At 39.2% G+C, this 24354-nt stretch overlaps 1 protein-coding gene and 1 long non-coding RNA gene across 3 annotated transcripts; one reads left to right on the top strand and one right to left on the bottom strand.

Moving 5' to 3' along the window:
* Positions 1 to 3515: 3515 nt before the first annotated feature.
* SNRPB2 (small nuclear ribonucleoprotein polypeptide B2) lies at positions 3516 to 13812 on the bottom strand. 2 transcript variants are annotated; one of them, XM_045528239.1, is made up of 7 exons: positions 13712 to 13812; positions 11952 to 12040; positions 11465 to 11637; positions 6902 to 7042; positions 6053 to 6103; positions 4326 to 4414; positions 3516 to 3880 (listed from the first exon to the last, which is right to left on the bottom strand). In XM_045528239.1, the coding sequence occupies exons 2-7, from the start codon at positions 12013 to 12015 to the stop codon at positions 3721 to 3723; spliced, it is 678 nt and encodes a 225-aa protein (XP_045384195.1). In that variant the 5' UTR covers positions 12016 to 12040; positions 13712 to 13812; the 3' UTR covers positions 3516 to 3720. The 2 variants fall into 2 exon arrangements, with proteins under 2 accessions (XP_045384195.1, XP_045384197.1); XM_045528241.1 differs by lacking the exon at positions 13712 to 13812 and adding an exon at positions 13617 to 13683.
* A 42-nt stretch (positions 13813 to 13854) lies between these two features.
* On the top strand, positions 13855 to 23976 carry LOC123622126. The gene is made up of 3 exons (XR_006729419.1): positions 13855 to 14153; positions 23203 to 23292; positions 23943 to 23976. It is a non-coding gene; the product is annotated as an uncharacterized LOC123622126 (long non-coding RNA).
* The last annotated feature ends 378 nt before the right edge of the window (positions 23977 to 24354 follow it).

The following is a 24354-nucleotide window of genomic DNA, read 5'->3' as shown; positions in this document are numbered from 1 at the left end:
GACTAGTTTAACAGCCTCTCCTGCACTCCTCCAACCTGAATCCTGTGTCCGGTGACCACAGTACACTGTCCTAAGGCACTTACCACTAGCTGACAGACCTGGTTCATTTACTTGGTGGTGGTTTGTCTCCCAACACTACAATATAAGCTTCGAGATGCAGGGTCCCTTGTTCCCCACTCTGTCATTAGCATCTAGAAAAAATAGTTGGTGTGCAATAAATAGGTATTCACTGAATGAATGCACAATCCCTCTGAAATCGTATGCTTAGGTGTGGATACATACACATGTGCTTTTTACCCCTGGGGAAAGTCCCTAGCTTTAAAAAGAGATTCATAAGATCCTCAGATTAAGACTCACTGAATAAATCATTAGGACAAAGACTCAGAGGTTTTGCCATTTGCCACCAAACCATGGTCCCCAGACCAGAAACACTGGCATCACTTTATAGAAATAAAGTCTCTCAGACCCCACACCAGACATGCTAAATCTGAATCTGGAGTTTAACAAGATCCTCAGGTGACTCCCATTAATGTCTGAGAACTACTGCTCCAGGACAAATCAAATACAATAAATAATTTTAGCCAGGGCCTCATATTCTTCATTAGGTCTTTACCAGATACATTTACAAGGGACAAAATGCTTGTTAAATACTCAAACAGAAGATAGTATCAGACTTTAAGTTTTAGAATAGAGATGTGAACCTTTTGCAGCAGTTTCCAGTTTTATACTATCTTCTATTTATATACTGCCAATGAAAAATACCATTTGATCCAATGATCTAATCACCATAACATTATAATGATTACTTATATACTTATATTAATATTGTATATTATTATTTACATACTTGTAATCATTACTTCATAAAGATAGAAATCTGCTGTGTTAATTCTTAAGCTTGGCTCACATTGAAATCACCGAGGGAGCTTAACAAAAAGTTGGGTTTCACCCCTTAGAGACTGATTTAATTGATCTGGGGTGTAGATTTGGCATGGATATTTGAAAATGTCTGCCAGGTAATTCTTATATGGAGCCAAAGCTGAGAACCATTGTATTAGATAGAACATCTGCTTCCTCCAATCAATCACTGGTCAACACTCACACTCCCAATGACGGTGAGACAGGGAAGGGCAAAAGATCCCAGTTTGATCAAATTTTCTTCAAAGCGTAGCTATCTCCTTTTTCTTTTCCCCTCCTCCCTCTTGAAGCCCTGCTTTCTGGAGTTTGGTTACATAGGGGAGATTTGAGCAAAGACGTAAATACACTGAGGCTAATGGGACTGGTAGAGAAGGGCGTTACACATAGGGAAAGACGGAGACTAGAATAAACGCAGTGCTGTTGGATTGCCAATTAGAGACAGTCGTAAATTCTGTTTTTAACCTGATTGTATAGACATATCCAAAGACAGATAGATAGATACTCTCTATCTCTATGTAAAATTAATATCGTAAAAAACAAGGACAGACTGAGGAACCAACAGGAGATTAAATTAGAAACATGACAACTACATGCAACATGATCTGAATTGGATTCTGGGGCCACTATTGAGACATCGGCAAAACTTGGATTGGATAACATGGGATTAATGTTATTTCTTGATTTTGATGGTCATATTGCAGTTTTGTGGGAGAGTGGTCTTGTACTTAGGAAATACACACTGAAGTATTAAGGGGAAATAGGGAATCAGGTCAACAAACTCTCAAACGGCTCAGAAACGTTAACGTTTGGGCAATCTGAAGTGTTTACAGGAGTTCTGTATACTATTTCTGCAACTTCTGTAACATATAAATTGGAAATTGTATAGAAATAAAAAAATTAAAGTCAAATGTCACTCCTCTGCTTGAAATCTAACCCAACATACTCCCACAGACTTGTATGAAAATGTTCATAGCCACTTTCTTCATAATAGCCCCATATCGTTAAGAACTCAAATGTCCATCCATTGGTGGAACTGCTGATACAGCCAACAATACAGACAAATCTCAAAAGCATTCCAGACAGAACAAAATTATTGTGATAAAAAGCAGACCAGTGGTTGCCTAGCGCTGAGGGTGGGGAGAATATATTGACTCTAAAAGGCACAAGGCAACTTTCGGAGTGAGGGAAAGCTCTGTATCTTATGATTGCATGACTGTACGCAATTGCCCAAACTCATCAAATGGAACACTAAAATGGGTGGATTTTATCGTATATTAACTCTAGCTCAATTTTTTAAGTCCTCTAAAATAGTTCCCCCTTTTCACTCAGGAGTAGAAGCAAGTCTGTAAAAAGGCCTACACAAGCTCCTCCTCCTACTCTCCCCTCACTTTGGCCACTCAGGCCTTTTTATTTCCTCTAATACAGACACTTAAAGCATGGCTGGGCCCAGATCAGTTAGTGAAATATTTTCTGTTCTGAGACAAGTACAGTAAGTGAGAGTAAGAATGCAAATAGAAAATTTAATAGCAATTGACATTGCTGTAACATCCAAGAGCATGATCCTTTTCCTGTTATTTTTCAAAAGTACATGAACTTGACAACTGGGTTAAAAAAGTTATTTGGAAGAGTCAGGCTATAAATGTGCTTAAGTTTTAGAAATAAAAACTCATTTTGCTCTTTTCCTCTTTATGTACACAGAAGAGTGATGTGTTAATAATCTGTCTGCATGAGTCTAAAAGTGGTCTTTCCCTAAGCATACAATAAAAATTCTAAGTGATAAGGAAAAGTTTTGTTCATGGAAATACTAAAACAGGAACACCAAAAAATGATTACTATTCTTTAATATGTGCTATACTTAAAAAAAAAATCGCCATTTCTAAAGATACCCATGGTTTTATTAGCAGAAGAGTGAATCAACAGCCTTAAGTATAAATCAAAAGTTAAAGAAAATGAGCTTTGGAAATATTTGAACATTCATGTTTAAGAATTACAAACACATAGCAGGATTAGCACTGGCAACTCTTTGTCAATCAGCTTCATCTTAAAAAAAAAAAAAGATTATAGATTGTAAAATCTTTCCCTCAGAGGCTTTCATTAAAGAGGTTAGATATTAACCAAGCGTATGCCTTAGGAACAGGCCTGCCTCCTGAGGGAAAGGGCATAAAATGCAAAGTTTGAAGGCAGCTTTCCCTTTCCTTCCGTTTTCCCAGAAAACACTTAAGTACAGTTATTCATAAACGGCCTTTACCCAATTAAATATGAATGAAAAGATTCGTGGAATGACTATTACCAGCAAAATAATATGCTCTTTTCTTTGAAGGATACAAAGAACAAATTCAGATCCTGCTTGGGTTTCATTTTCCTCCAATACCCAGAATGATCACTGGTACCATTACTACAGTGTCATCCACCACTTTCTGTGATCTAACTCCCCTTGACTTTTATTAAAACGGTTCTACGTTGCTGTATCATTAGCTGCTCTAAAATAACACTAGAAAAGCATCCTATTACAGAGTTTTATATACCTTAAGACGTGTTCTAGACTAGAATACGCTTTTGATGATAGGGCAATGGGCCAATAAGCAAAGCATCATATATACAGAAGACAAATAAAAGTTTATTGTACAAAATTAAGGCCTTTACATTTTATAGTTCACTAAGGCTAAAGAAAGACTAAGTCCTTCACAAAAATTTCACTTTTACTCCCCCCCTACCTCCGACTATTAAAATGATGTGACCAAATATTATCAAAACAAACAGTATAAATAACACCAAGTCCTTTAAAGATAACTATCCTAAATGTTATTTCTTGGCATAGGTGATCTTCATGGCGTGGGATGGTGTGATCTTAAATCCTTGTAAAGCATCCCTGGCAGCTCCAGCCTGCCCATCATTTTCAAATTCAACAAAAGCAATGTCATGCCTCCCAGGTACCAAACGTACTTCCTTAAAACCAGGGAACCTATAAAAAAGAAAAACAATTTATATATACATGCAAATACATACATGTCTGCTTGTATTAAAATTTGTTAAGCAACTTCCTGATATTGGTCAAGGAAAAGTAATCATATCCTAACCAAGAATCCTGTGTAGGATGGAAGAGCCTAAAATATAATTATTTATACCATTAAAGAACTGCAAGAATAATGTAAATGAATTCTGATTTGTATTATATAAAAGCTTTTTATGTTATCTCAATTAGAATTAATAATTCAAATATTAGAGGAAATTTAGCTTTTTATCTAATAAATCTGCAGATTGGCTTCAATTCATGATTAATCCCAGAGCAAATCAATGAACCTGTAAAAAATTACTACTGTGTGGTGACAAATGGATTCAAGCTATGGAAGTGCTATTTGTCCTGTCAGGAAGCTCTCAGAAACAGACTTGTTTATGAAAGAACTTACTGATTAAACAGCATGGATAACATCATCTCATTAGTCTCTTCTGGTAAATTATTAAGGAATAAAATATAGTTTGGAGGGTAATCAGGGACCTATTAAAAAGAAAAAAGGCCAAGTTAGCTTCTAGGTATAAACAGCATCATAAGCCATTTGGTCCTTACATTAAAACCTCAACTTCAGAGCACTACATCCCAGTTCGTACAGGCTTGTGAAATCTTACTACACCAAAGACTAAAGCTGAAAAACAATGACATTGAGAAATAAATAAAAACCTCACAATAATAAAGCAAAGCAGACATTCAAGTGAAGACATTCCAAGTTTGGAAGAGTACAAATCTTATTAAAGGTTTTAAGTATTTAACCAACAGTTTGCAAAAGAATATTTATGATTTAAGCATCTGGAGGTCAGATATAATAGAAGAATTTTGTCATCTGGATTACATAATTGAATGATCCCAACAAAACTAGAGAAGGCAGCAGTGTCGACCCCCACAGCTGGTTACCACACTCAGGTATCACTCAGATACGCGATTCCCCTGCACTACTGTTCACTACCTCCCAGCATGTGAGAAATCTTAGAATTAGAAAGATTACCACTGAGAACCACTATGTGGGGACTTTTTTTTTGGCAAGTAAATGAGATATGCACAATATCTAGTTACATACAAATAAGTAGTAACAAATACTGTTATTAGATATTACACTCTTTATTCGATACCCCACCCTGAGGTTATGGGGAACTACAGGGAAAGGGTCCTGTATATAAGAGCCTATCTTCAGGCTGGTTTCATGGAAGAGTAAAAAGAACAATTAACGAACAACTCAAGGCTCAGGGAATTAAGTGCTGGCACATTTGTGAAACGGACTATAAATGCTGAAGAGTTCAAAGAAGGGATGGAGATATTGTAAGAAATGCCAAGTAACTTAAAATCAGAGGAGAACAACCTCAGTGGTACAGAGAATTCTACAGATTTAAGGATCTTGCCAGATTCTAGCATCTGAGGAAGCAAGGATGAAGCCATTAGCACATAACTGAGGCTTTCTCTGTGAGGAATTTAGTGGGGAAATCTAGTAAGGAGTTTCTAAGACATTTATACGCAAACACTTGAAAAAATCAGGCTGAAATATATTTGTGCTTAGGCAGTGAGAGCAAGAATAATTGTAAAAGATCAAGGCCCAAAGAATGTGTAAGTCTATCAGCAAAGATGGAATAGAGCTTCAGTCAACTGGAATGGAAGACAGCCCCTGACCTCACCATGAGCCATGGGTCTGTAAAGCCTTTCTGACTTGGACTCAATGAAACTGCTACTACCTTCTTCCTGAAGCCCTGCAAGCACACCTTGTGACATACCAACTGTAGGTGAGAAAAATCTGTCACGATGCCAACTGCCTACTTCCACTTTAACTGAAGATGCTTTGGGAATAACGTCTAGACACCTCAACAAATAAAACAAAGATGTCTGCTCCTAGCCCTAACAGATTTTAAAATCTGTCATTTTGATTCTGGCATTGATTCATTATAGAAAGCAAGGAATAGTCAAGTTTTGTTTTCTCCCTCTTAAAGAAAATTAAAATGTTCTCAGGAGTGAGTTTCTATATTAAAGTGGTATACAATTTAATGTATTGTATCTTGTAGATGAAATTCTTTTGTTTCTGGAGATAAGCAAGTTACTTTATATTATTGTTATAATTTTTATAATTTTAAGGTAAGAAACATACATAAAAATTACCTGAGGATTTGGTGTTGAATTTCCTTGGGTATTAGCTGAATTTAGTGTTCCCTAAACAAAAGAAATAAGGAAACAGTTTAAATTTCCAATCCCTCCAAAAAGGCAGCAGGCATTTATAACTATTGCATAAAAACAACATTAATTTCTACAGATTTTTCTCATTCCATTTAATTTTAAAAATTTACCCCTTAACTCTGACTCAAACATTTCTTGTGTTTACTTGTCAGTAATTTTTGAAAAGTCTAGCCCTAAACTTTAAAGACTATATCATAAAATTTAATCTCTAAGCTTTAAAATTATGGAGAATTATATAAGAGAAAAACCAAGGACCAGTTTTTCTTATTTTTTTAAACAATTAGACATAAGTCAAGCACTATATTAATACTTAGTGAAACTAATTTCTTATCACTTTCAGTCCAGAAGTAATTCCTTTATGGATGACAGTTTCACTTTTATCTGTTATTTCAAATTATGTTTTGCATTCCTGAATTGTTCAAAGAAAGAAGCTTTAAGTAGAGTGCTCATGATTACAGATAATAGCCACACTACTATTTATAAGTAGCAGAACTTGAGAAATAAGCCAACAGATACTAACATATTTTGCAGAATGATGGAATTAAATGCCATGCAAATTTAAATAAGACTGCTTAATATAAATCTGCATATTTGAGGTTTATATTGTTTCTTAATACTGGAATTTTAGAACTCAGCCATTCCAGCTTCTAAAATTCCGCTTTCTAAACACACATCAGTGCACACATACATGCCCCAAAGGTCATTTGTCATGTGTAAGACAAGCATCAATCAAGATATTAACACCAAAAAAATTGGGAATTTTGTCTCTCTTACCTGACCAGGCTTTTTGTTTGCAGTTGTTGTAGTTTGTTCCACAGTTTTGGCTTTTTTCTTTTCTTTTTTCTTTTCTTTGTCAGCAAAAGTGCCACGCATTTTAGATATTATATCTGAATCTGTTTTTGCATACTGGATTCGCTGTTTTAATTATTTGAAAACAGGTTACTTCTCATTATGCTGAAGGCTGTTTACATTAGTCATTAATACTTCAAATTTCATTAAGCAAATATGCTCAAGCTAATTTTAAACACATCCCCAAGGAAATTTGTCAAAATATACTGAGTGCCAAATGGAAATAAATTGTGGCCTAATTCACAACTTAGACAACGTCAGATTCAACTGTGTTTATCAGAAGAAAAACCATATATCTTCATATGGGAAAAGCAGGACTTTGAGATATCTTCACCACTGTTTCTCTCCCTTTAAGAAAAGAATAGGGAAAACTGCATTGGAAAGTTGTCTATCCCTTACCAGTGACTCTCAACAGAAGGGTCAACATATGTCAATCAGCAGCAGAAGGTGTCATATGGAATTTATTACTTCCAATGGTTATACTACAGAAGACTGGAAATGACTTTCCTTTGAATCTCTTTATATGAAATGACTTTAATACTGCAATCAGCTTAAAATTTTAAAATGCTTTGAAAGGAAACAAAAGGATGGCATCACAGCTAGTGCGACTGGGCTACTTGCTTATTCCTACTATGCCAGAGCCAGCAGGAGTGGTAGGCACCTATCAGAACAGGGAAGCATTAGGACGTGTCCAGGACAGCATTTCATCAACTATACGGTGTGCATTCCAACTGCATGGAAAGTGTGTAAAAATTCTGATACAGTAGGTCTGGGACAGGACTGGGATTCTGCATTTGTGAAAAGCACAAAGGGGATGGGGATGCTATTGACATGGGACTACACTTTGAGTAGTGTGGCCCCAGCCTGAAGCATTATCACATAGCTAGGTTCAACACCAATAAACTGTCCAAATAGTCTTGCCCTGAGTTAAATCGTTACCTAGGGTATCTATCTGCAAACTCCAACTTCCATTTCAAGCAAACACTTTCTTCCCTGGAACTGATAAAATTACTGCCTTTCTGACCATTATCAAAACACAACTGTTCTACAAACTACTACTTAAAACTGTTTTGTATAGCAAGAATTTGACCTCAGTCTGAAGACAAGAGACATTTTAAAGTAGCATGGATTAACAACGCAGGCACTCAGTCAAATCCAGGGGCAATTCTTTCTTTTCCTTTACTTCAGTGACAGATGAATGTACTGGGCAAATAAGAGGGGAGGGAACAGGCCTTAAGACCACACCTCAGAGCCCCAGGCTTTTTCTGGCTGGCCTGGGTCCCAGTACCACAGTGGCTCTAAGTGTACTCATTTCTGCAAACAACTCTGCTAGTCTTGGCATCATCACCCAACCAAAAGGAGACAGGCCAACAGCTTAGACAAACTTCTGACTGGGTCCCAAGGATTCCCTTCCAACTCCCTTGGGCATTCGACCTTGTCCCTGACCTGAATAGATCCCGGGTGACCGAATTTATCTGTCCTTATGACCCAGTCATATGTAAAAATTTCTGATCTCAGCAACAGCTCTTAGCCAGCTGGTTTAAACCAAGAGTTCTCAATCGTAGGTGATTTTGCCTGCCAGGGGACAGCTGGCACTATCTGGAGACATCGCTGATTGCCATGTTTTTCACATCTAGTGGTAGAGGCCAGAGATGCTGTTAAACACCCCAAAATGAACAGGACAACCCCCCACAACAAAGAATTATTCAGTCCAAAATGTCAAAACTGCCAGGATTGAGAAATCTGATCTATACTAAATATTCATAAGAGATAAATGTTGACCCATAACTTATCCTAAAGACAGAGAAGAGCAAGACTTACATTTATACCAAAGGTTTCATGACAAAAGCCCTTAAAAAGGTTCTACTTAACTAAGGTATCTTTGGCCTAAAATAACTAAACGTCCTTGAATCACAGAGAATAACACTGTTCTGAGTTCCAAGTCATTACACATTTTGTTCATTTCTAATTTGGTTATGTTGGAGTTAAAACATAAGAGCAACTAAAACCAACTAAATAAATACAAAGACAGCTCAAAGAACTTTATTCTCCCTCTTCCAAGATGCTGGAGATTTGACAGTATTGTTACCTTCCTGAAGGGAGAGAATGGACCTCCTAAAATAACTTTGATACAAAATCCATTAATAGATCTTTTACACTGATTTTAAACAATAACTAGATGGCAGGTGAGGCTGATGCCAAAACACAGCAAACAATTTTCACTTTTCCTGTATCTAAGTAACAGGCACATGCAAACTTTTCATTTCACATCAGCAAAAGAGCCCTAAAACCCTCTGAGGGAAGAAACCACACCTTTTTGTTAAAAGTAATTTTGGAGCTAAACTAAAACCCAGTCTTATGCTCCTGCCAAATGAGATATCAACTATGCTATTTCTTTATACTACTAAGAAAGATCAGCTGGTTTTAGGAAATGCCAACTTACTGGAAAATTAGGGTATCAGGTGCCATCCCAGTTTCCTGGGATAGGCCTTTCCACACAAATGGTGTCCAGTCAGCTGAGAAGTGATGGAAAAATGAGAGGTGGGTAAAGGATGAGAAAAAAACTTGCTCTAATAAGAGACAAAAGGTGCTCAGTCCTGAATTAAACAGTGTGCTATAGAACAGGAGTCCTCCAACTACTGCCTGTAGCCAACACTGCCCATTCTTACAAATTTGGTCTTACTGGAACAGAGCCACACCCACCCACTTACATACCATCTGTGGCTGCTCTTCCTGCTCTGCAACACAGATCATCTGGCTTTCAACGCCTAACACATTTACTATCTGGCCCTTTACAGAAAGTTTGCTGACTCACAGTATAGGAGAAAAAAAAAAAAACAACACAACAGTAGGTGTTAGGAGATTGGTTGTCAAGTCCTGATGCTGCCACTAGTTATCGTAACATAATCTGCATGAACAATTGCCTTTCTGTGCCTGATTCTTCATCTCTAAAATGAAGGGATTAGATCAGCAGTCCCCAACCTTTTTGGCACCAGGGACCAGTTTCATGAAAGAATTTTTCCACAGATTGGGGATGGGGTGAGCGGAGCCAGAGCTCAGGAAGTGATGCCAGCAATGGGGAGTGGCTATAAATACAAACGAAGCTTCTGTTTCGCTAGCTAGCTCACAGACCGTGGGGGTCTGTGGCCCGGGGGTTGGGGACCACAGGACTAGATCACTGGTCAGCACTACAGCCTGTGAGCCAAATTCTGTCCATAGCGTGTTTCACACAGCCTGCAAGTTAAGAGTGATTTTTATTTAATTTTAAAGGGTCATTAAACATACATACAAAAGAACAGGTTAACAGGAACTTATTTGGCCCACAAAGTCTGAAATATTTACTATCTGGTCCTTTACAGTTTTTGCTGATGCCTGAATTAGACCAAAGAGTATCCAACCTGTTTAACTTTAGACTAATGACTACAAACACAGAACTAGTTAACAGCAAAACCAAAATAAGGCCCCAAATTGTCTAAACCCTGGGCCTTGGCTCTTTCTCCAATACCTCTTTACATCACATTCCAATCCCAGAAGAAAAGCAGTTTGGAATTCACACTACTGCGTACTCACTCACACATGCAGAACACCTTTCTTCACACTCTGTGGCTACCCTTATCCAATCCTGTATCACCTCTAACTTACCCAAAGGCCTCCTAATTGATTTCCCTACTTCCCTCTATCCCTCCCACAATCCAATTTTCATCCAGCAGCTAGATGTGAATATCACTATGTCACTCCTGAGTTTAAAACTCTCCATGTATATTATATTAGTTCCATTATCATTCATAAAATCTGTGAGTTCAAATGTAACTTTTCCTTAGATCATTGCTTTATTTAAACTATATAGCTTCTGATATGCAGTATTTTACTACGGTATTTTCTGAAACTGGATTTCCTCATTGACCTATAATTTTTGTTTTGAGTTATTTTACAACTTTACAGAGGTTTTGTTTTAAATCTTCTGTGTTATTATTAATTCCCAGTTTATTTATGTATTTATTGAGTCTTGCTCTGTTGCCCAGGCTAGAGTGCTGTGGCATCAGCCTAGCTCATGGCAACCTCAAACTCCTGGGCTCAAGCAATCCTCCAGCCTCAGCCTCCCAAGTAGCTGGGACTATAGGCGCACACCACACGCCCGGCTAATTTTTTCTGTTTTTAGTAGAGACGCACAGGGTCTCACTCTTGTTCAGGCTGGTCTCAAACTTCTGACTTCAAATGATCCTCCCACCTCAGCCTCCCAGAGTGCTAGGATTACAGGCACGAGCCACCACAACCCCCAGTGTATTTTGTTTTTGCCCATTTGAGCTGTCATAAATTAAGAGTGAATTAAACTCTACTATTACTGTATTTCTATAAAAAGACATAATATAAAGCCCAACTCCCTCTAACACACAAAAAAGAAAGCAATAGCTATAGTTTCAAGTATATATATACAAATCTACCATACCATTAATTTCTCGATTAAAGTGAATAATAGGATTGACTTACCATTGGTTTACCATAAAATGGAAATCCCTGTAACTGTCTCAAAGCATTTGTGGATGATCCCAGTTCCTTAAATATAACAAAGGCCTGCCCCCTCATCTTCATGGTCTTTAAAGCCACAATATCTACCACGTGACCAAACTGGGAAAACAAGGCATACAGGGATCTCTTCAATTCTGTCCAAATTAGAGGAGAAACAGGTTATTGGTGAATGAAACACTGAAAAGTCTTCATAAAATAACATTGCACTGAGTGCCCCCACCATTCATTCATTCATACAGTTACGTATTTCTATGAGTAAAAACAGACTGAACAATTGTCAGCTCCTACCCATTTTTATTTTTAAAAAGCCTTAAAAATCTTTATATGAAATAGGATAAACCATTATTTCAGGCACTAAGAAAGATGACTAGATGAGAACTTTTGAAGCAGTAAAATTTTTAAGACAGTAGTTAATGAACACATTTTAGTTGTAAACAAACTCAATTACCTTCTTTTTTGATTTTGTCATTCATATTGTTGATATAAATTGTATGATTTGGTCTGATATCCATGTTTGGGTTAAACTCTTCAAATAGCCTAAAGAGAAAGTAAATAATCTGTTATAAACAGGGAGGATTAAATCACACCAAAGTGTGGCATAAGGGCACAACACAAAGGTTACTACCTCTTCAACAGCGTTTTAATCCCAAATGTCAGAAAAATGTCAGTTTGGCTATAGCCTCTAATGCCTCTCCAGCACTTGATAGTCCTCCTTTTTAGATAAAATAACAGTTTCTCAGGCTCAAAACTTGGTGGAGCAACAGTACCTAGCCAGACTTCAATAACATTTTATTCAATACATTTATTTTTACACCTACCTTTCACTTAAGTGATACTGTCTTTCCATCTGCCTAATAACTTTTTAATGAAATCATTTAAAAATTAAGATCTGAAGAGAAATGAAAAAGAAAGTAGCAAATGTACACCCAGTAAAAATCATTAAGATAGAACCATCAATGAAACTTGGCAACTACTTCATTGGGTGCACTTAAACAGAGCACTTGCATATCTATTATTTAATTTGTACACTCAGTCACCAGCTTGGAGCTCACAGAAAGCGGTATGGCATCATGGTTAAGAGCTAGATTCTAGTACCAGCCAGATCTGAACTCAAATCCTTCTTATTAACTGCTTATCTGAGGGCAAGTTCCTTCTTTCAGGTCCCCATCTGTAAAATGGGATGGTAACAGCACCTACCCAGTAAAACTCAGAACACTAAGTGAGGGTTCTGGCACAGTTCTTGCATCAACAACAAGCGCTTAAAGTAGCTACTATTATTATAATTACTATTAACGGCTATAACAAGTTAAAGGACCTGCCTAAGATCACACCGCTAATTAGCAGCAGGTCTGGGGATTCAGCCCTTGCCTTATCATCCCCTCCACGTTTCTTTCACACCACCCCACACTACTTCATTGTTTACACTGTCTTTAGTTGCAAACTGTGAAGCTGCTTTATTTCCTTGGGTACCCCATATATTCCTTTATCTCACAAATATTTACGGAGCACCCACTGCGAACGGCATCGCATCGATGACTGCCAAGAAAGAGTCTGACGGGGGCTGTACTTGTGCAAGTAGGAGGTGAAAGGTAACGCTTCTCAAAGTCTTGCGACCCCCAAAATTGATATTTGAAGAAGGGTCAGGGGTCTCAAAGGAGACGACAAGAGGGAAATGATAAAAGAGGTCAAACTGAAGGCAGGGAGATCAGAGGGGAGGCTCTTTCAATATCCCGAGCGAGGTTTGACGGTGGCCTGGATGAGTGCAGGGGCACCCAGAAATGCCCACCCTCGCCCCAATCCAACAGGCAGCCGCCGGAAGGCACCTGGAAGTGCACAGTGAACTGTAAACGCCTCACACAAGCAAAGGGACATTAATCATGTACTTCATATGCGCCAGCTTCCCGCCTCTCCAAGCACAGGCACATTCACCCAGGGCCCCGGCCTGAAGCTCCAGGGGGCGGCCATGCGATTCCCCAGCCCCAGCCAGTACCGCTAGAAAAGACGCTCCTGAGTTCGTGGCCTCGCTGGGCCAGCGCGCCAGGCGCCATTGCTCCCCCGCCCCATGCCATGCCGACCCCTCCGCGAACCCCGAGCCGAATGCGTCCGACCCCACCTTCGCGCCTCCTGTGCTCCGGGCTCTAACAGAAGAGAGCTGGGCCGAAGAGCCGGGAGGATCAAAACAGCGAAGTAGAAGGAGCTCAAACTCACCTGCGGCCTACGGCGTCTTCTGTAACAACCAAAGCCGGAAATGGAGCTAGGCACCGGAAGTAACACTGCCACGCTGCTCAATCGAGCGCCGACAAGTCGAGAAGCCGAGCGCGGAGTCGATCGACCCCTCCAGGTCTCCGGCGGCCGCGCGCGGGCAATCTCTTTGCGCGTGCGCTTGGCCGGCGGGCGGGAAGAAGCGTCGGGAAAGAGCAATGGGGAAAGGAAAGGCGGTGATGGGGACCGTGTGGGTTCAAACGGCTCTCGAGGCCTCGGTTTAACATCACCTTCAGGACAGCCAGGGCCGCCCGCCCCCAAGTCTCCGGTTCCTGCGACTCCGAGGGAACTCGCCCCCAACACTCTGCTGACGAACTCGAGTCTCAGAGGCAGCCCATTGTGAGGCCCCAGAACGGTGTCCCTACCCGAGTCTCTCTTCTCTCACCAGGTATGGCCCCCGTGCTCAAGCAGTGGTTCCCCATCACCAGAAAGATCATCGGGTTCAGCTCACGCAAAGAAACACTAATTCCCCACTCTTTCCTCTCCCCACAAAATGCCTAGATTTTTCTACGGTAATCAGAGGAGTTAGGGTTTATGCCAAGCTGAATGGGATTTCCAAAAAGTGCGGGCATTCATTTATCTATTCATCAAATGTGTGTGAAGCATCACCTAGAATCCTAGAATATGAAATGGGTGTTAAGAGCCAAGAATAACCTAATTTTGTATCCTCCCTTTAACTAATCTCTCTGACCTTCACTTTCCTCATCTGTAAAATAGGATCATAGTTACTGTGAGGATTAAATGAGCCAAATATAAAATGATTAGCACATTACCGGACACAAAATAAATAGGTCATAAATGTTATTTCTAAATGCTAGCTATGACTTTAACATAGGGGTGAGGTGGGTAGGGGCCAAATAGGTTGGTTTTATCAACTGGGGATTTTTATTTTAAAAGGGCACCTTCGGGCCGGGTGCGGTGGCTCACGCCTGTGATCCTAGCACTCTGGGAGGCGGAGGCGGGTGGATCGCTGGAGGTCAGGAGTTCGAGACCAGCCTGAGCAACAGCGAGACCCCATCTCTACTAAAAATAGAAAGAAATTATCTGGCCAACTAAAATATATATATAGAAAAAATTAGCCGGGCATGGTGGCACATGCCTGTAGTCCCAGCTACTCGGGAGGCTGAGGCAGGAGGATCGCTTAAGCCCAGGAGTTTGAGGTTGCTATGAGCTAGGCTGACGCCACGGGACTCACTCTAGTCCGGGCAACACAGCGAGACTCTGTCTCAAAAAAAAAAATAAATAAAATAAAATAAAAGGGCACCTAAAGTCGCAACAAGTTGAAAATAAGGTAAGCTTCTTAAGGATGGGGATTTTTGTCTTTTATTCACTCAAGTATCCTTAGTAATTAGAAAAGTAACTGATACTCAATAAATATGTTTTGAATGAATGAAACGTCATTTGAAAAGTAGACAACAGTAAAACAAAGGTGATATCTTATGAAGATGCACATAAATGTAGAAAATAATAGTAAATGATGACAGAAAAGCATTCTTTTATGTATATATAAAAATTAGAAGAAATGTAAATAGTCTTAAAGAATTATGAGTTTTTAACAAAAGAAAATTTTTATTTTTAACGAAAGAAAATATAGTTAATATAAAATAATTTCTAAATGACAAAAGACAAGCTGCTCTGCACATTAGTATGGGTATCTGAGCAATTAATTCTGTTTGATGATAATGAAGGTGGCTAAGATATTTTACGGAAAATAAACTATAATCTGGCTGTATTATACAATTGCATCTAGCCAAGAGCTCAGAACTGTTAAAAACAGGGTAAGATATGATTGTGCAAAGACATTCCACCTGGGAAAAAGTTCTACAGGGATTGCAAAGACCTGAAGACAGACTGAACATCATGTTCCATTAACAACTAAATTACGGCTCCTATACATTACATTGTGAAAAGGAAATTGTCTGATGCCAACTCAGTGGTAATGGTCTGCATGCTCTTTTACAGCTTCTTCTAAAAAGAGCCAGTGCCTTTTCCTGTCCTTGGGCAGTCACGCTGGGCTTTCCAGTAACCTGTTAATGGTCCTCAGTAGTTTCCTGAATTATTTTGATAAACCAGTAATTGAAAGCAGTGCTGGAAGAGAATGAAGGGGAGAGAGGAGCTTTTCTGGTGTTGTGAGAAGCCTTTGATGGCCTGGTTATATAACCATATTAATAACATTATGGCGGCTAAACTTTGGTAACAGGTTCTGCTCTATAACCAAATCCACTTCTTGAGGGTCAGATCATGTATCAGATGTCAAAAACTCATGTTTTTAAAAACAATGGAAAAGAAAATGGGTTTTGTTGGTGGTCTGCTCAGTCTGGTCTCTCATATTTCAGTTAGGCACCATGATTTACTTTCCTGTGAAACAGGGTTTTCATCAAACTAAACCCAGAGGCAGCGCTATAACCACCCTATCCAAGCTTCATATATCTACTGATGATAAAACCCGCTTATTTTAGGGGTAGCAGAGAAATTACTACAAACAGTTGGAAATAAAACTGTGTCAAGACGTCTAAATTATAAGGATGATAACTGAGGTGTTTTTTAGTTGACTCTGAACGCACATATATTTTCCTACCTTATCCTGCATGTGTTTTATGTTTCTCATTAAATGTTTTCAGTATCTTGCTGCAGAAGTTTTGAGAAGGGGCTATGTTTAAAGGAAAATGCATCATAAAACTGTGGTGGATAAATTTCATCTTATTTTTATTAGGTAGAGCCACAAAATGTATGGCAATTTGTTTGTATCTTCTTTCTCTCCCCAGGTGGTGATTACATTAAGAAATTTATGTAGAGTGAAATTATTTTAACAGCAAGCATTAAACAAATCTAGACATTATTGTTGAGCACCAAATCAGGTTTATATTCTTGTAGGTGGTTAGGATTCTGGTGGCTAAAACTTCCTAAAAAGCACCTTTCCCCCATTCATGGAAGAAATAATGTTGTGCAGTTAATTTTCTTTCATTTCACCTCAGTGTTACTATTTTATTCTTAGTAAATACATTTTTGTTTTAGGGCTGAAAAAAAAAAGAAATAGTTATCACCTCTGATGTGTACTAGTGTGTTAATGTTAATGATAGTGTGTCATTAACATACACCAAAATACCCTCTCCCTGGAATGGATGGAATCTGAGATAGGCTATAAGAATGTATGCATTCTATAAAGTTTGGAAATAGTAGTTTGCCTTTGAATGCCTGATAACCAATCTAAAAACATATGGGGGGAATAACTGAACTTTTTACTGTTTAATATTTTGAAACGTGTAGGTTGTGCTAAGTACAGTATTGTCTGCCCTGAAGTCAGCTAAAGTAACATAATACAACTGCCATTCCCTTTGAGAGTAGAAAATTAAGATGCCAGTCCTGTGAGACCCCCCTCAATAAGCAAAATATTATGCAGATAAAATTCTTAAATACAGCAGATTTTGTGTCTCCTATGATTTCCTGTTGTAAATGTTCTTGAGTCTTAAGTCCTATGACAATTTGAAAATCCAAATTTTAAAAAGAAAACTTTTTAAAAAATGTTGGACCACAATTGTGTAATTTCAAACATGATTTGTCATCATTGAATTCAGGGGCATCCCCCAGATATCCTAATCCAATGCTTTTTCAAATGCTAACATGCACATGGATCACCTAGGGATTTTGTTAAAATCAAATTTTGATTCAGTAAGGCTGGGAAAGGACCTGAGAAGCTGCATTTATAGCAAGGTTCCACATGATGCTGATGCTGTCCGTCCCTCACCACATTTTGGGTAGCAAGACCCTAAGCATTACCTCTTTAGGAATGGTTGGTAGATTATCACAGTATCACACAACAGTTAGCTCTAGAGTCCCAGAGATACCGTCTGATACAGAATACTATCTTCTTATGCAAACATAAATCAACTATTTATTTCAAAGGATGTACTATTCATTTGAAACATTCTTTTATTTTAACTGCCTTCTACTGGGCATTTGGAAATAAATCTGAAGTGAGAGTGCAAATGTCTGGAATTTTTGTTCCCTTTTAACAAGCGATTGCTTGATTGTTTATGAAGCCCTGGGTCACTTTCTAATTTATGGCAGTCATTACAGCTGTGTACAAATATTGTGATTCTTGCTCCTTCCAGGTTCACGGGGTGGGGGGGGGAGCTTGCACTACTCTACATCCTTTGAAAATTGTCACGGTCATGTAACTGCTTTGGCTAATGAAGTGTGGGAACATGAGATATATATAGTATTGTTTCCAGGCAGATGCATCAGGAGCCAGTGCACAATTTGCCAGATGTCCTTTTTCTTGTCTTTGTGATTTTGGAAACATATCCTAAGAAAGAACCTCCATCAAGCTTATGTCTTTAAGTAACTACAAAGACTATAGGATTTCCTCCTTCTGACCAATACACACACACACACACACACACACACACACACACACACACACACATCACTTCAAAAGGTCATGTAATATAAGCAATAAATAATTAACTGAGTTGCAGGGGATATTTGTTAACGGAGCATAGCCTAGCCCATCCTGACTTTATACACTAATCAAAACCGCCTCTCAGAAATAATTCTTAGACAGTTTGAAAGAGTTTTACACAAGCTATTTCACAACTATAAACTGTTTTTGAGTACCTAAGAGATTATAGATCTGAGGTGACTCATACTTTTAAAGGGGAAATCAAGGTAATCAATGTTTAACTATATAATCCATCTTCTGAGTGACCTTTATTGAGTTAATTTAACCCCACATTTGTTTTCTTGAAGGATAACTTTTATTTATGTACAGAAAACAACAGTGTACATTTAGCCCAGTGTAGTGGCAAGTTCTTTAGCCTTTGCCTTTTCCAGCTTGGCAATGTGAGCCACAGGGTTCGGACCCAGGACGTTTCCTCCTCAGTGATGACGGATCTTATCATATCTGTCGTTGTAATCAGTCCTGATAGCTTCCATCAGATTAGCCAGAGCTCGTTTGTCCTCAAGGGTCTTCCTGTGGACTAGACACCCCAGCCTGGCCTTCCCCTTGATAATGCAGTAAGGGACCCCCATCTTCCAACACCGCACAGGCAGGAAGGCAACCAGCTCAGTGGGATCCACATCATGTGCAATCACCACCAGCTGAGGCTTCTTGTTTTCCACGAAGGTGGGGATGGTGTTAACCCCTACAACACACAGCCATTCTGCATGAGCATTCATGGGTGCTGCTCTGGTGGGCAACAAAGAGTTGTAGCCAGGTGGGCACAGCTGTGACTCTGCATTAAAAAGCTCGGATTTTACTCTCCACAGTAATTTCAGGTGAAACCTCACATTTATTGAGCACCTACATAAGATGATCAGATAAAAAATATGTTAGGGCCAAGGCAAGAGAAGAACTGGTGGTTGGTAACATTTTCACAAACTTTCAGAGAAGAGTTCTAAAGAAATAAGGAAATATCATGTTCATGATCTAATTTTAGGTTGGTCAGAATCATCTTGCAACAAAACACCAGGATATGTATAAAACATTTCAGGCAAGATTTAACCTCAGGAGACAAGTTGGTTTCTTATCATAAAGAAGTTGAAAGAAAAAATTCTGAAGCCTCTAGTTTGAATTGCAGATTATGTTCGGACAAGACATCCCTGAAAATTATTTCTGTCTAGGGAATCCAAAACAATTATGTAAATGAGGCTGATATTTCCTATTCTATTTTGTTTAAGGTGAATGTGGGTCAGTTCAACTATTGTAAATTTCTCTAATATCTACTGGCAGAAACATCATCACATGGGTTAATGAGTTTGTTAAAATCAGTGTTAAAAAATAAGAAATAGTGTTGTCTCTTATTGATGTTGGATAGCCTTTCTGTAATCATAGTCTTTTTACAGCTTTAATATGAAGGTACTTCCTGACATTTAGTGTTACCAAATTACTTCAGCTTTCAAAAGATATTAGTATAACTTATAATACATTTTGTCATCTCAGTAGAAGATTCTGAATAAGACTGCTCAGTTCAGAAGCCTGAAAGAAATTAGTTCTAAATTATTTCCTCATGACTGAAATTGCAGACGTCAGATTCCATAACAAGTGGCTGAGACTAGAAGTTTCATTCCTTCCTTCAGTCCACATCAAGTATACCAGTAGTCTTTGTAAGAGTGTTAAGCTTTCAATAGCCTAAAACCGTACTAAGACTTTGGGACATTCTTATCTTTGTTGATCACCTGCAACATAGGAAATCCCAGGTTAGCTATTAGAGGGACACTCTTATCTTTATCGAACACCTACAACATAGCAAATCCCAGGTTAGCTATTAGGAACACTTATCTTTATCAAGCACCTACAACATAGAAAATCCTAGGTTAGCTATTAGAGGGACACTTTTATCTTTATAGCACACCTATAATATAGAAAATCCTAGGTTAGCTATTAGAGGGACATTCTTATCTTTATTGAGCACCTACAACATAGAAAATCCTAGGTTAGCTGTGTGATAGACAGGAGCTTCCCATCTTATGGAGTTGTCAGGCCAATAAGTAAACGTTTGGGAGTTGTGGATAACTACTACAGAGTGTTACCGTCACTATTGCTGTATAGCAAACTCCCCCCAAACTTAATGGTTTAGTAACAACTGTTTGATTATGTCTCATGGACCCTGTGGACCAGGAGTTCAGTCAGGGTGTGGCTGAGTGATCCTTCTACTCCTTGCAGAGCAACTGAAGTCACTCAGTGGGACTCAGCAGGTGAATGGGCTGGTCTAAAGGATCCAAACAGCCCCACTCCCATGCATGGTGATAGGAGTGGCTAAAAGACTAAGCTCAGATGGGACTGGCAACTGGAACATCCACATATGGTGTTTCCATCCTGGTGGTCTTGGGGTGGTTGGATTTCTTACATAGGGGCCAGATTCCACCAGACCAAGCATCCTAAGAAAATTAAATGAAAGCTTCATGACATTTTGTACCTAACCTGGGAAGTTAGGTTAGAGAAGGTTGACTGAGGTGAGGTTTCAAGAATCAGGTAGCATCTTGTAAGCCATATTAAGACATTTGAGTACCATGCTAAGAGCAATAGAAATCAGATTTTTATGCAGAAGAATGACATGATCTGATGATTTGCATAGATCTTTCTGAATGGATTGGAGTGGTCAAGTGTAGGCTAGTTAGAAAATGGTGGCAGTGTCCAAGCTAGAGATGAGGGTGGCCTGAATTAATGTGGCAGCAGAGAAATAGGTGGATTGTAGTTCTATTTACAGACACGATTGACAGACCTCACTGGTGGATTGAACATGGAAGAATGGGAGTTTTGAGGTGTGTTAGTTTCCTTGGGCTGTTGCAACTAACTACCACAAACCAGGTGGTTTAAAACAGTAGTAATCTATTCTCTCACAGTTCTGGAGGCTAGAAGTCTGAAATCAAGGTGTCAGCAGAGCCATGCTCTATCTGAAAGCTCTAGGGGAGAATCTGTTCAACGCCTTTCTCTTGGCTCCTGGTGGTTGCTGGCAATCCTTGGCATCCCTCAGCTTGTGGATATATCACTCCAGTCTCCTCCTCTGTCTTTACTTGGCATTCTCCCCTTGTGTCTCTTTGTGTGTCTCTTTTCCTCTTATAAGGAGAGCAGTCCTATTGGTTTAGGAGCTCACCCTACTCCAGTATGACCTTAACTTACATCTTAATTGCTTATGTAAAGATCCCTAATAAGGTCGCATTCACAAGTACCTATCTTTGGTGGGAGCACAATTCAACCCACAATGTGAGGAAAAGAGGAATAATCAAGGATACCTCCCAGATTTACGGGGAAGATACCTGCGGGAATAGTAGTGGATAATGTTGAGTCAAGGGCAGGCTAGAGGAGGCAGATGGGGAGTCAAGTATTTTATTTTGGATGTGAAGTTTCAGTTGACTGTAAGACACCCACATAGAGATGTCAAGCAGGCAGTTGGATAGACAAGTCTGGAGGTTCCAAAGGGAAAAGCTGGAAGGGCTGTGTTGTGGAAACTGTACCCTGTTGAGTGAGAAACAAGCAAGCACAGGATAACTGGCTAGTGAGAACAGAGTAAAAGGAGGTACAGAGGGACCTCCAATCAATCTCTCAAGACACATGAGGAAAAAATCACAGCCAATGCTATGCTGATAAATGTTTAACAACCAGCTCTTCAGGGGTAGAGGAGAGGAAAATCCTGATTTGTAAAGTTTGCCAGTTCCCATGGTATAAATATTCCCAACGTGGCTTAAAAAATTGGGCTGGTACAAGCTGGCTCCAGCACACCCCTCAACTAAAAGCCCTGTTTCATGCTACTAATTGTGTGAGCTGAACAATTAACAATTAATTAATGCTTAAGTTAATACCCTTTTGGGGCCTTGGGGCCTTTATCTATAAAATGAATGGCTGGTCTTAATGATCCCTTCAAGGTCCCTTCCAGCTCACACGTAGCATAAATCCCAGTAGCAAAGCTTTGGTTCTGTCCTGACAGTGACTGGACCCTTTAAACAGAGTACGTGATACTTTATAATCAAACAGTTGAATGGGGAGCTGTGGATAATAACACTCCTGTTCATTGACTGTTAGCTCCTGGCTTATAAATTTATATACACATATGTAAAGAAGGAATTTGAGCTTGGATGCTTAAAGAAAACCACAAAAGATGCCTGAGGATGGATAGACACAAATAAGGCATTTATATGTCATATTCAGGGGACAATGAGTAAACTATACCAGAATATTGGAGTTGAAAGGAAATGTGAAATAAACTTGAATAAATAGTGGTAGTGGTTTCTGGCTTTGATGCTGAAAAATGGGGGAGTCATTGAAGGTTCGCTTTTTTTTCAATACTAAGAAAAGCCACAAAAATTATTGAGAGATTTTAAATTAGTTCTTGTATGCAAATTGACCCTTACAGGAGAGATGATCCAGGGACTGTCAATGAACCAAGGCAAATACAGAATTCATGAGAGAAAAGAGAAAGGGGAGAGAAAAACTGGATGGTCTGGGAATAGGGCCCCTTGGTTTGCTTGTTTTGGATAAATGAGAATAGTCTGCAATTTTTACGTAAAGAGATGTACTTCTTATTTTCCCCACAGTGTTGAGATCAACCCAGAACGTAGGGAAGTGGGAATAAACAGGACTAGCCTGATAGTGACGTTCACAAAGAATACAGGAAGCCAAGCACAGGGCTGAGTGCATATCCCTCTCCACTGGCAGTCCTGTGGAGAGGGAAACACCATGAAAATCCACCACTGGCCTTAATCTATGGATGGGGAAAATACGGGTTATATATTTTTATCCATTTGCATTGGTGGGGACGTGTGCTCAACTACTAACAACAGAGATTCATCTGCAGTGTCTGAAACTTACAAAGGTTTATTGTATAAAGAAAACTGAAGATCAGCTGTCCAAGGCAGTTCCACAAAGTCTTCATGGACCAAGATTCCTTCAATTTTTCTGCTCTAGTTTCTTACTCCATTTTTTTGCTTTCATTCAAAAGATCGCTTCATGGTCCAAGAGGGCTGCTGGAGTTCCAGCCATATTGCAGGCAGCAGTAGGAAGGAGAAAGGATTTGCTCACTGTCTTTCAGGTAGGCTTCAAAACTGTACTTCCATCTGTACCACTTTAGCCAGAACTCGATTACATGGGCTCACCAAATTACGAACAAGGCCGGGAAATGTAGTTTCTTGGCAGGAGATGTTGTGTAAGGTTTTGTTTTCTAAAGATAAAAAGTAAAAATTAATATTTGGAGGTGAGAAGCCCTCTCTGTAAAATTTCCTACTCAAAATATTTTTTTAAAAAAGGTGCCCACTAACTTAAATGGATCATAAAGACCTTTCTAGTGATATATAACTATGGTAATATTTATTCTTTTTAAGTGCCCACAAGAAATGAGAGATTTACTTCAATATTCTAAAATCAGAGGAGGAAAGTAGTTTTCATTGAATCCATTTCCCCAGTCTAAACAACTGACAGCACGTGAGGTCTGTCAGGAAAGTATCCACCCATTGTTAATATAACAAGATGTTTAGTGCAACATAGACGTAACCTGGTGGCCAAGGAGAGTGGGCTGGGATGCGCATGCGTGAACAGTGACAACTTCACTGTACTGGTCAGTGGGGCACTAGACTCCATTGAGTGAGCATGTGTACTGTGTGGACATGGCATTCAAAATGGCTGAGCGAGTAGAGCAACGAGTCTGCATCAAATTTTGCATTAAGCTTGAACATTCCTCCGCAGAAACTAATCAGATGATTCAGAAGGCTTTTGGAGATGATGCAATGAATATAGTGCAAATAAAAGTGTGGCACAAACGCTTCAAAGATGTTGGAGAATCTGTTGGAAGTGATCCATGTTCTGAAAGGCCTGCAACAAGCAGACCACCTGAGAATGTTGAATGTGTACCGGTTAGGTTAAGTGACGCTGGGAAAACTGAGGTCCCAAGGTGCCTACTTTAAAGGGGACTGAGGAGTCATTGTCCCATGTGCAGTGTTTCTTGTATCTTGTATTGTCTTCAATAAATGTCTCTATTTTTCGTATTACGTGGCTGGATGCTTTTCGGAAAGACCTCATACAAATCAATTTTAAACTTCCCCTAATTTCAAAGCACATGTTGCTCTTTTTGTCTAAATGACTGAAGTCACAGGTAATG

The sequence above is a fragment of the Lemur catta genome, chromosome 17, assembly GCF_020740605.2.
Source record: "Lemur catta isolate mLemCat1 chromosome 17, mLemCat1.pri, whole genome shotgun sequence".
Lineage (NCBI taxonomy): Eukaryota > Metazoa > Chordata > Mammalia > Primates > Lemuridae > Lemur > Lemur catta.
The sequence above is the reverse complement of the archived record's forward strand: the minus strand, read 5'-3'. Positions and strand labels throughout refer to the sequence as shown.

What these genes read in the sequence shown, in the direction of transcription:
- SNRPB2 (XM_045528239.1), bottom strand. Translation starts at nt 12,015, where the DNA reads ATGGATATCAGACCAAATCATACAATTTATATCAACAATATGAATGAC. An exon ending in TGACAAAATCAAAAAAGAAG is followed by an intron (nt 11,638 to 11,951) that starts GTAATTGAGTTT and finishes TAATTTGGACAG; the next exon opens with AATTGAAGAGATCCCTGTAT. An exon ending in CATTTTATGGTAAACCAATG is followed by an intron (nt 7,043 to 11,464) that starts GTAAGTCAATCC and finishes TAATTAAAACAG; the next exon opens with CGAATCCAGTATGCAAAAAC.